This window comes from Nannospalax galili, unplaced genomic scaffold, assembly GCF_000622305.1.
Source record: "Nannospalax galili isolate Female #2095 unplaced genomic scaffold, S.galili_v1.0 scaffold772, whole genome shotgun sequence".
Lineage (NCBI taxonomy): Eukaryota > Metazoa > Chordata > Mammalia > Rodentia > Spalacidae > Nannospalax > Nannospalax galili.
The window spans coordinates 1250772-1262602 of NW_008332097.1; the positions used below are offsets into that span (position 1 = coordinate 1250772).

General features: G+C 40.8%; 1 protein-coding gene across 1 annotated transcript in view; it reads left to right on the top strand.

The window, feature by feature from the left end:
- The window catches only part of Bend4 (BEN domain containing 4), a 37353-nt gene extending 25819 nt beyond the window's left edge, over positions 1-11534 (top strand). The window contains exons 3-5 of the mRNA XM_008827212.2: positions 1579-1670; positions 7123-7363; positions 9881-11534. Of these exons, the coding sequence (XP_008825434.1) occupies positions 1579-1670; positions 7123-7363; positions 9881-10098 (551 nt within the window). The 3' untranslated portion in view covers positions 10099-11534. The remainder of the gene's footprint in view (positions 1-1578; positions 1671-7122; positions 7364-9880) is intronic.
- The last annotated feature ends 297 nt before the right edge of the window (positions 11535-11831 follow it).

An 11831-nucleotide genomic window follows, 5' to 3' on the forward strand; every position in this document is an offset into this window, starting at 1 on the left:
AAACATTACCATTGAAATCTACCTGATGACTTTATATCCATGCTCAGATGCCAAGGAGCTCAGAAAGTAACCAACTGTGACTAGCAATAATCAGATACATAGAGATTAGAGATGCATGTGCAAACATCTAAGTGTTATTAGCAAAAATAATGAGTCTTTCTGTAAGAAACAGTATATTTTAAAATGAAATGTAGATCTTTTTTAAAGGTCAAAAATTCATTCAATTTTACATCTTACAGGGTTTATACTGTTCAATATTGCATAACTGTATTAATTCAACAGCGAACCTAAAAAATTTTTAGCCACTTTTGAAAGAGATGCATCTTTGCTCTGGAAACTGTTATTGAGTATGCTAAAGCTATAATGAAATGCTTCTTCTACAAAATAAAATATAGATATAGATATATATTTTTTTAATGATTTTAGGGTTACCTCTTCAGAGGGGGGATTGTTGGAGGGGAGGGAGTGGGCATGGATTTGATCAGTACACCTTATATGCATGTATGAAATTCTCAATAAAGTTTTTTGGGGTTTTTTGTTTTTATTTTATGTGTATGAGTATATTGCTTGCATGTATGTGAGTGTACCTGTGTCGTGCAATGCTACAGAGATCAGAAGAGGGCTTCGGATTCCTCTGGAACTGGAGTTAAGGACTGGGAATTGAACCCAGGTCCTCTGTAAGAGCAGTCAGTGCTCTTAACCTCTGAGCCATCTCTCCAGCTCCTCAATAAAGTTTTTGTAAAAGTTAAAAAAGTATACTTGAGATTTTTAAAGAAAATAAATGTTCTAACAAAAAGAGAAATATATATATTTTAAAAAAAAATCAAGTGTTGATCCATTTTCTGTTACTATAATGAAATACTTTAGGCTGGGTAGCAGAGAAAAATATATATAATATATAGTTTTGAAGACTTAAGAGTCCAACAACATGGTGCTGTCTCTAGCACAGGCCCATAGCAGATGGCATCATGGAAGAAACAAGTATGAGAGGAAGTGACTAAGTGATAGTGAGACAGGAAGTCAGAACACAGGGAGGGACCAGACTTGCTCTTGGAACAGCTCCTCTCTGGAGCTAACTCATTCAGCTTGCCGAAGGACCTTCTCAAAGGCCTCACCTTCCATCAATGTCAGCACTAGGTATCAAGCTACCAGCATGCAAATGAACTATGTCCAGACTACAGTATGTGCTATATGACTGAAAACCAGAGAAACATCATCCTAGTACTCCAGTTTCGAAAAGAATCACCAGGACTGCAAGCCAGACTGCAGTCACAGAGGACCTCTATTTCCTGTGAAATGTTTGTGATCATTTTTGTTGACCCGAATTAATCTTAAAGTTGGACTTCAAAGTTTTCATAAAATTATACTGATCTTAAAAATAATCCCCATATTGTAGCAACTGTTCTGTATTTATAACCTGAAATAACTACAGATGTCAAGTGAAAAAACATTTCTTGACTTCAGAATAATTTTTTTTTTTAAGTTCACACCAATGATCTTCTTAGACCACCCCCCAAAGGTTTTTATCTTGGTATTAAGGGCTAGCTGATGTGTAACTACTGCTGTTTCTCCCCACAGTGCCCTGCCAGACCGTCCTGGATTACCTGAAAACTGTGCTGCAATACCACAACCAGCTTCTGCTGCCGCAACCTGCCGACCAGTCCACTGAGGTAGGCTCAGGCCTCTGGAAGAGGGGCACAGTTGCAAGTAGAATTCCCCTCAGATGGAGCCTGCTAATAAAATTCCAGTCTCTTCCCAAACAGACCGGCTGGCCAAATACACTGCTGACTGTGGGAAGTTTATGGGTCTGTTACCTGTAGGTGCATATTGTGAAGAAAGATCATGTGTGGTTTTCATTTACAAAGGTTCAATTCTGTACTCATAGGTGGGAGAAAAAGAGGAAATAGCAACTTAAATACCATGAACAAGTCTTCCTCTATTCCTGTGGCACAGTAAAGGCCTGAAATGGAGATTCCAACCTGCCATGCTCTCAGCCAGAGCCCTAGTATACCCCTGCCTCTCTCTGGGCATCTCTAACACTGACATTCTCCATGGTTTAGAGAATATTTCCTAGACTCCAGGGCTACTGCACACAGGCTGTTTCTTTCTCTGAACTACAGTAAAAGAAACCAGTCTCCCACTGTATAGAACAAATGATATCTTTTGATGCTAGTGGTATATTAATCAGTTATATTATTACAGGATTTTCAGAGTTCATTGTTGAGTGTTATCTTAAATTTTCAGACTTTAGAACATGACACTGAGTGTCCCTTCCTCTGGTACTGTCCTTCCTTTACCATTACAGTATGTACCCATAAGCACCTTTGCACACACATTACACATTGCTCTTGAGCTTAGCTCTCATCCCCATTAGTGCCCCAGTGCCTGTTCTAGAAGGTTCTCAGTTTGTGATTTCCAAATAATGACTTTTTTTGAGACAGGGGGAACTCACTGTGGAACTCACTATGTAGACCAGGCTGGCCTTGAACACAGAGATCCACCTGCTTCTGCCTCCCCAGTGCTGGGACTAAAGGCGTGTGCTACCACACCTGGCTATGGCTCATTTTTTTTTTTTTACACAACTAAACACTTGTAAGATTGACCTGTATGTCTTATCTCTACTCTCTTTGGTTTTCATTAACTTTTCCATCCTGAATTCTCACTACCTTCACTACTCCCAGTGCTCTGAATGAAGCCCCTGACACCTTTGCTGGTTGTCTGGGCCAGGAGCCCTTCCCCAGCCTGATCCCCTAGGCCTTCATTCCCCCTTTGGCCTTTGTGTCTCTGCTGTCTTCTGGCTCCCCCTCCTTCTTTCATTTCAAACTCATGAATTTTACATCCATTGTTCCCATAGTTGCTTCCTTCACTTTATCTGCTTTCTGATGTCTCTGATCAGTTAACAGTCATCCCCCTAACACCTACCTTGTGAAGGTTAAGAAGTCTCCACAGCTCAGCTCCACGTCACAGCTAACTGCTTGGTAAGTGGAGTACCCATACCCCCTCTTACCGTCCATGCTCCTACTCTGAACCCCCATGGTTGCACTTTCCCTTTTGTAAAAGCCTCACCAAACCCAGGCAGAAGTTCCTGCAAGATCACTGATTTCTTCTTAGTCTCAACATCCCATGTTAATTGTCTCCTCTCTTCTGGTTACTCTTGGCCACTTTTCACCTCTTTTTATTCTCCACCATGAAAAGTTATCTTTTTAAATTAAAGATCCAGACTTAATTAAAATCCATTAATTCTCCCTAGATTGAAGTCCACATTTGTTAATCTTGACGTTTTGTGAAATGAATGTACTTCTTCCAGGAAGCGGCTCTGATTTCCCATCCTCTGCCTGGTGCTCTTGCAGCACGTTGTAAGTCTAATTCAGAATCAGCCAACTTAACTTTGTAGTAAATCTACACCCATGTCTTCCATTTGGTTATGAGTGTTTGAAGACATTGATGGTTATTCATGTTGGTGTTTCAGAGTGACTCAACAGTAGCTTAAGTTTAATAACCTATTGGTGGCTAATTGAAAAGGCTGCAGAATCGGTTCCATAAAAAATAGAAAGAAGGACCAGGGAAATGCCTCAGTTGGTAAAGTGCAAGTGTTTGCCATGCAAGAAAGAGGACTTGTTTGGCTTTCCAGCACCTGCATGTGCCTCTAGGCGTGGTGGCATGCACCTATAATCCCAGCACTGGGGAGGCAGAGACAAGCAGATTCCTAAGGCTTGATAACCAGACAGCTTGTCCAGTCAGTAAGATCCAGGTCCAGTTAGAGACCCAGTCTCAGAAATTAAGGTAAAGGGCTGGAGAGATGACTCAGCAGGTAAGAGTACATACTGCTCTTGCAGAAAATCCACGTTTGGTTCTCTGCACCCAGGTTGGGCATCTCACAATCATCTGTAACTCCAGCACCAGGAGAATCCAACACCTCTTGCCTCCTTGGGCACCTGCTCTCAATGTGTACATACCCACCAACAGGCACACACATACACATAGTTAAAAATAAAATAAATCTTTTTTTTTAAAGTAAGATTAAAAAAAAAAAAGGTGGCGAGTCATTTAAAGAAGGTAGACAACATCAACCTCTGACTTCCATGTGCAGACGTACAAACATGCACCATAACCATGTACCCACAAATATATATATACAGGAAAACTGTCTGTATTTCCCTTAGCTAGGACTGCTTTTATTACCCATCATCATTACTATTTTGTCATTTCAGGCACATGAGAATCTTTTCATTTTTATTATTTATCACATTTTACTTCTATTAAATGTGCTAAAACAGAATTATAACTCTCATCCATAACCCACAGGGCATTCTGAGTTGTGTTTTGGGCTGTAAATTACTTACTCTCTTTCCTTTCCTGTTTCTTGATGAAAATTACCTCCAAATGGTATTTCTACATTTTATGAGACCCATAGTTTATGTTGAGCTGCTGCATTTTTGGAATTATGCAGGACTCTGCTATGATTTTCTTAAGGATTTGAGAAAGCACCTGTTTTGGATTGTCAGCTCCCTAGTCACAAACACCCTAATCCTGAAATAGACACATTTTGGAGCACAGCTCAGTATCGAAAAGTAAATGAAAAACTTGGGGCAAGGCTCTCCAGCCTGCCTCCCTCCCTCCTCCCTTGGAGTTGTAACCCCTTAGAAAGGATATAATGGTAGTAAAACAGAGCTATAAACCTTCTTGCAGGTAAGCACTGTAACCCCAAGGAAACAGGTATTTTTTAATTATTATCATACATTTTTGAGAAACAATTGAAGAAATAGCTGGTCATTCTCCTAAGGTTGCTGAGTGTATGTACAGGGACCGTAAGTAAGAGGATAGTCTTAAATTCTTAACTGCAACCACCTTTGCTGAGTGTCTGCTTTGTACCTGTCATGTTAGTAAGTGTTGCACTGCATCAGTCATGACAAATGTGTTGCACCTGCTGCTATGTCTTGGGCCCTGGGAGCAGGTTATATAAAGCATATAAATCCTGCCCTCTAGAGCTCTTTGGTAGGAGACTGACACCTTAACAAAAACTGTGAGTCTGAGTTGCTGCTTTGTTTTACCATCTTTTGAAACAGTCTCACTATATATATTCCAACTCACTGTTATACCTGAAACTGGCCTTGAACTCTGGCAGTCCTGTTGCCTCATGACTCCAGAGTATGCTGGGGTTACAGATATGAGCCGCTGAACCTCTGGGATCTTTAGCCCTATTTTGACAGAAAGGTACTGAAGTTGAGAGGTTAGTTTTTTCCCTGGGCTGAACCTAGGGCCCAGCTTTGTAATTGTACTGGCACCACTACCTAGTCAAGTCCCTCATTAATTGATTAATACATATCGACAGCTATTATTAAAGTTCTTCCACAAAAGTGCTTTTGACACAGTTAGTGGTTCTTAGCCTACCCGCTTGGATTTTACTCCCCCTGGCTCCACCCACTATCCTGAGTGAGAGATCAATCACTAAAGACCTGTGATGATGCCCTTTCTTCTCCCTCTGCGAAACAGTCGATCATTTTCCCTGATGTGTCTACTCTTCCCAGCCATTCTTCTGTAATGTTTGTTGTGCAACACATCAGCATTTTACTTAAGAATCAATTCTCCTCAGTCTTCCACTGCATGGGCCTGACTCCCTAGTTTCTACATCTCTTTTCCCTCTTCTCCATGCTCTGACAGAGATGTCACTCATACTTTACTCTTGGCACCTACCATGTAAAGGTCCCAGAGCCAAGGGTTATGTATGCTACCACACATTTACTACATAAGCCCAGTATAATATAATTCCCATGTTTTGCAGATGGGGGACCTTCACTCCATCAGATTTCATTTTAAAGCTCGCTTGCCTCTAAATCTAAAGCACAAACCATAGCTTCAAGTGCCTTTCTTAAGAAAAGAAACCTAGCCTGGTGTGGTGGTGCATGCTTTAATCCCAGCACCTGGGAAGCAGAAGCCAGTAAATCTCTTTGAGTTCAAGGCCAGCCTGGTCTACATAGGGAGTTCCAGGCCAGCTGGGGCTACAGGGAGACACTGTTTAAAAAAAAAAAAAAAAAAAAAAGGAAACCAAGGTACACAACAGTAAAGTGTATTCTAGTTAGTAACTGCTGCCTAGGCAAGTCTGGTGCCCCTCTGCCCTTCTAGTTTCTATACCATTTACCTTTTCCATGTTTAAGCAGAGCACTTTTTGAAATAAAACCCTGTCCGAACCAAACAGTGCCAAATTTATAGCCTGTAGTAAATTTGTAGAGTTGTAAAACTGAATGAGTTTTCCCTTCTTTATTTTGTATACCTTAATTACTAGGGAAGGAGTACATTAAAACTGAGATCACGGGTTAATTAATTTGTCCTAGACTATAGAATTTTATGGCAGCCAGAACTAAAGTAATGGTTGCATAGGTGCAGTTGACTAAACATGGCTTATAAATGTTACAGAAATTCCTGTAATTAGTCCCTCTGCAGCTATTCAGCCTGGGAATTTTATAGCAGACATAAATTATGAAGGTGAAAAGTAAGAAAAAATTTGAAGTGACATGGTGGCATTTGTAGGAGCTATAATTTGAGGAAACCTGTTTTGTATTTCTTTTTTTTTTTCCAGTTTCCACAATACTCCCTTTTAAAATTCACTCTTTAATGTTGTTTCCACTGTAAGGCAATGACAATAAGGTGTTTGGTGCCTTAAACACAAGTTAACACCTGTTGAAGTAGACCACCACCAACATCATTTCTCTAGGACTTAACTGCCAGCCAAAGGATGAAGGGACTTGTTTGATCACATTCTTCAAAGTCATTTTTGCATATTTTAATAGATTGAAAAGGAAAGTTACAGGTTATATTTAAAGAGTGTTCCTTGTCATTGGATCTTGACACATTTTAACCTACCTGTTAAAATGCAAGTTATAAATAGCTTCTCTTTCAGAGGTGTTCATTATATCTCATTGGCTCTTGTTATAGAAAATGCAAATGTAATTTGAAAAGTGCCCGTTCTAAGTGTAAGCAATTACTTGTGCTCTCGAATACCTGGTTCATTGTGAGCATAGCCACTTGGTTAAAAAGTATGTTTACCTTTGAAATGGGAATGGCTTTGGCTTCTGGCTGGTTGCCTCAGTAGGTAGGTAATGAGAAAATATTTTGCTTTTCCAGGGAAGCAAGCAGCTGTTGAACAACTATCCTGTCTACATAACAAGCAAACAGTGGGATGAGGCTGTAAATTCTTCCAAGAAAGATGGGAGACGGCTCCTGCGATACCTCATCAGATTTGTTTTCACAACCGATGAGCTTAAGTACTCATGCGGCCTTGGGAAAAGGAAAAGGTCAGTGCAGTCAGGAGAGACAGGTCCTGAAAGACGCCCTCTGGATCCAGTTAAAGTCACATGCCTCCGAGGTACTGCATCCTTCCACTCAGTGTCCACCATCCGTGATCCCATTTCACTGCATTGGCTGTGGCTCCCTGCACAAGTGTTCAGCTGTTACTTATTTTTCTTTTTCTTTCTTTCTTTCTTTTTTTTTTTTTTTATAATCTTTGCACCAAGACCTTATAAGCTTCGTGTGACCCATCCACTTGGTATGAGAAGCTCTGTGAAAGATTCTTTCTTTGCTTTAGCCTCGTTGTTCTCACTTAATGGCACAAAGTATCGCATAGCACCTCGTGTTTCACGCTTTCAATTCAGATATTCTTTGCTGCCAGAGAAGGCGACTTTCAGCAAAACCAGAGCATAGAGAAATACACACAGGGAAGGAAGATGTGTAATTTTTTTTAAAGTGGGTAAAATAGTCTCTTGTTTCCATGGGCCCATCAAGAATACTTCAAAGTATACTAGAGTATACTTTACCCATAAAACTATTTTCTTTTTTTGGTTAAAAAAGTTTCTATGTTAAAAATACTGCTTAGATAATACAAATCCATCAGTATTTAAGATGACTGCTTTGATCTCCACAGTTGAGGATCAGGCAAAAGTTGGGGCGCTAACAGTTGATGGAACAGGTGCACATAAACACAGACTTAGAAAAATAGAAACATCATAGTGCCATGAGAACACTGTTGTATCTGGAAAATGCACAGCAAAAAGCGTAAGTGTGGCCTTCTACAGTTTAGTAGTCTTATTGACTAGAATGACAGCATTCATTTAGTCTGGATAGGAATCCAAATTTTTCCCTATGAGAAAGTCATTTTTTAAAGGATCATTGAGAAGACTTTGATAATTGCAAAGCATATTCCTGCCCTACCCCTGTCCCCTCCAATGCAGCCCTTGCTTAGACACTTGAGTTCTGTAATCTCAGCTGCCTAAAGAGCATGTATCGTGTTTTCTAGCAGCTGGACTTCTTTAGCCTACCCTAAACATTCTTATTCAGTATGGATTTTCAGGGAGGTGACTTGTGGCACTTGCCTGGCTCTCACAACCACCCTAGGTGAGACTAATACAAGTGACCCAGGCCTGAGGAAACCACCTGAGAAATACCAGCAGTAACTAGACACTAATGCTGTGTTGTATCTCTTGTTGGCCTGTCTGAAAATTCTACTTAGCAAATTGGCCATAGTTCCCTTTATTCCCCACCATTATTAAAGATGATAGAATTGCTTACCAAGAGGCAGTGTTGACTTAGGCCTCTTACTGGTGTGCTGCCTGACTTATAAGGAGTCGAGCTAGTAAGAGCTATCCCAATTATACCCCTTCTCCAGAAACTATAGTCACACTTGACATTTTAAAAGTGAGTCAGGGGCTAGGGAGGTGGCTCAGTAGTTTAGTGAAGTGCTTCCTGTACCAGCATGAAGATCTGAGTTCAGATCCCCAGCACACAAGTGAAAGCTGGACACAGTGGCATGCATCTAATTCTAGTGCTAAGGAGGCAGAGACAGGCAGTTCCCTGGAACTCTAGCCAGTCATTCTAGCCAATCAGTGAGCCCAGGTTCAGTGAGAGACCTTTTCTAAAAAAAAATAAGGTGGAGAACAGTTGAGGAAGATACATGATCACACCCTCTAGCTACACACTGCACATATACCTATACATACATGTGCATGTGTGAATATGTACGTACACATACACTACACACACAAAAAGTGAGTAAGTAAATACAAACAAGTCAGTCAAACCAAGAGATTAAAATAGATTACAGAGAGCCCCTGCTGCTGCCATGAGCACTGCTGCTTTCCAGGCACATAGATGCCATCCACAGAGCCTAGCTAACCAAGTCTGCAGTCTTCAGCACATTCCTCATCTGGGGCCACACCTCATGCTTCCTTTCCACTCAGCCCTTAAATGGAAAATACATCAAACTGACTGAGGCAGCTAAAATGATTCCCTTTTGCATGCATGTATGCTAATTGGTTTCTGGTAAATTAAATATTTAAATGAGGTGGCATTAAAAAAAATAGCCAGGTAGTTCACTAGAGGAAGAAGTGCACATGTCTTAAGACTACGGAAAGCTCTGAGCTAGAGCAAAGACACTTTCTTACTCATCAAGACCCTGTTGTTTATTGTACTCCATCTCCAAGGCAGTAACTGGCTAAAGAATTCATACTAATGATGTTTGCCATTCTTCTAGGGATAGTTTACTTTCTTACAATATAAGCAGGTAATAGCACAGGTTTTTAAATCTACTCCCTAACTCCAGTAGGCAGCATGTACGCCATGCCTTACTAATCAGACTTACCTTTCTTTTCAAGAGTGAATGTTTCCTACTGGGAGTCCCCTCACTTAGGTGGTTTTTGCTTTTGCACGTGACAACATTGGTGTGGAATGGACTGGGTGTCACAAGTGACATTGCTATGTGTTGCATTGGAACTCACATGCAGCTTTTTTGTTAGAGTATCTATTAATGTTTAAGGAGCTTTCCTGTCATCTTCTGTCAAAACCAGCTGTGTTCTCTCTCTCTTTTTAACTGTTGTGTGTCTTCCTACAGAATTCATTAGGATGCACTGTACTTCCAACCCCGATTGGTGGATGCCCTCGGAGGAGCAGATAAACAAAGTGTTCAGCGATGCTGTGGGTCACGCCCGGCAGGGCCGGGCAGTGGGGACTTTTCTGCACAACGGTGGCTCATTTTATGAAGGGATTGATCACCAGGCTTCGCAGGATGAGGTCTTCAATAAGAGTTCACAGGATGGATCTGGAGATTAGTGGACAGAATCTTTCCACTGTAGCACCTGGTCTTTTATTTTTTTTTTGAGTTCCAATTGTAGATGTCCTTTTACTGTCTCTTTAGATTCCAAAGCATGTTACTCTATCATACTTTGCACATTCTCAGACTTAAAACTCTCTTGACCTACTGCCACAGTTCCCAAATAGAAATCCGCTTTAGGGTTGTTTCAGAAGTCTCTGGCACCTGCAACAGACTTTGGGCATAGTCTACCACAAAGAAAAAGGTGCATTTGAGGTAAAGCAATTGCTGGCTAGATGTTGAGGGTGTCTCCTGTCTCAACTCTTCAAGTAAGCCTGGCCTCCTGAGCAGAGCTGGTCTCCAAGGAAGGTTTGGTTAGTGTTCCTGCATGTGGAGGGAAGTAAGACACAGAGTTGTTTTAAGGGACAAGGAACATGGATTTTCTTATTTAGTTTGAGTAAGATGTCTTTTGATTTTCTAAAGACGTGAATTCAGAGTTCTCAACAAAGACACAGGATAAGTGACACCCTAAGCTTTGATACATTACAAAGCCTATTGACAAGAAGCCAGAGAACAGAGGCCATTTCTATACAGTGGTTAAGTGGAAGTCAACTGCTTTTCTATTATTTACTGACAAAACTCATTGTGTTGATCAAAGAATTAGTCTGTGATTTGTGTCAGTCAAGAAACATCCAAAGATTCAAAACAATTTTCAAATGCTTGATTTCCAAGGTCCCTAGATCCACAGTTTCCATAGCCTTAAAGCATGCTTTGTTGACAATAGTGCCATGGTTGGTGGGTTGAACAGTGAGAATTTCCATTAGCTTGCTGCTTGGTACACTGAAGACCAAACATGGTATGACTGATGGCATTTACTGTGGATCAGGGGTCTGGCATTGTAGACACACAGTTTCAAGGCCATTCTGACAACTATGCAATGGACTTGTCAGTGATTTCTCCAGAATATGAAGGCCTTTCTGGGCTGAGTGGATGTTAGAATGTATGCGTTGTCATGGATGGAAGTGTTTCATCCAGCTGTGCCTCTCCTTTCCCCAACATTCTTCTGCACTCTAAGCTCTAGCTAAGTTGCCGCTGTTGCACTTCTTTGCTTAATTTGTGGAATCCATATGGGAGATTAGTGGTGACTTAGGCACCTTTTCTTAGCACATGCTACAGAAGTGCTAGAATTGTTATTGCTGAGGATTCAGATTTAGATGTGAAGAGAAACCCACTTTACTGAACTAGTCAAGATTCTTGTGTTCTTTGATGAACCAAGAGCATTTTTTCTAAATGGGCAGCATTTTTGAAGATGATGGATGTCACCTACAAATATAATGAAGAGGTTTGGAAATAAGATAGAAATTCAGGTCTGTTAGTATCCATTTAGAAAAGCATTTGGGGGGCCATTTTTTGATTTTTTGACAAAGTAAATTGCTCATTCTTTATAGTCAGTACTTAGCACCATGTTTTGAACAAATCAGCTGTACAGTTGAGAAGTAAAAGAAATAATATGGGCAAATAAGATGTTACTTATGGCACATGAGATGATATATTTTGGTCATTTTGAGACAGAGTCTCCCTGTAGCCCCACCTGTCCTGGAACTATGTAGATCAGGCTGGCCTTGAACTCAACAGAGAGATCCACCTGCCTCTACCTCCCAAGTGCTGGGGTTAAAGGCATGCGCCACCATGCCTGGCTGAGACCAATATCTATAACTGTCCAAGAAAGAAGGATATTTCTTGATGTGTGATT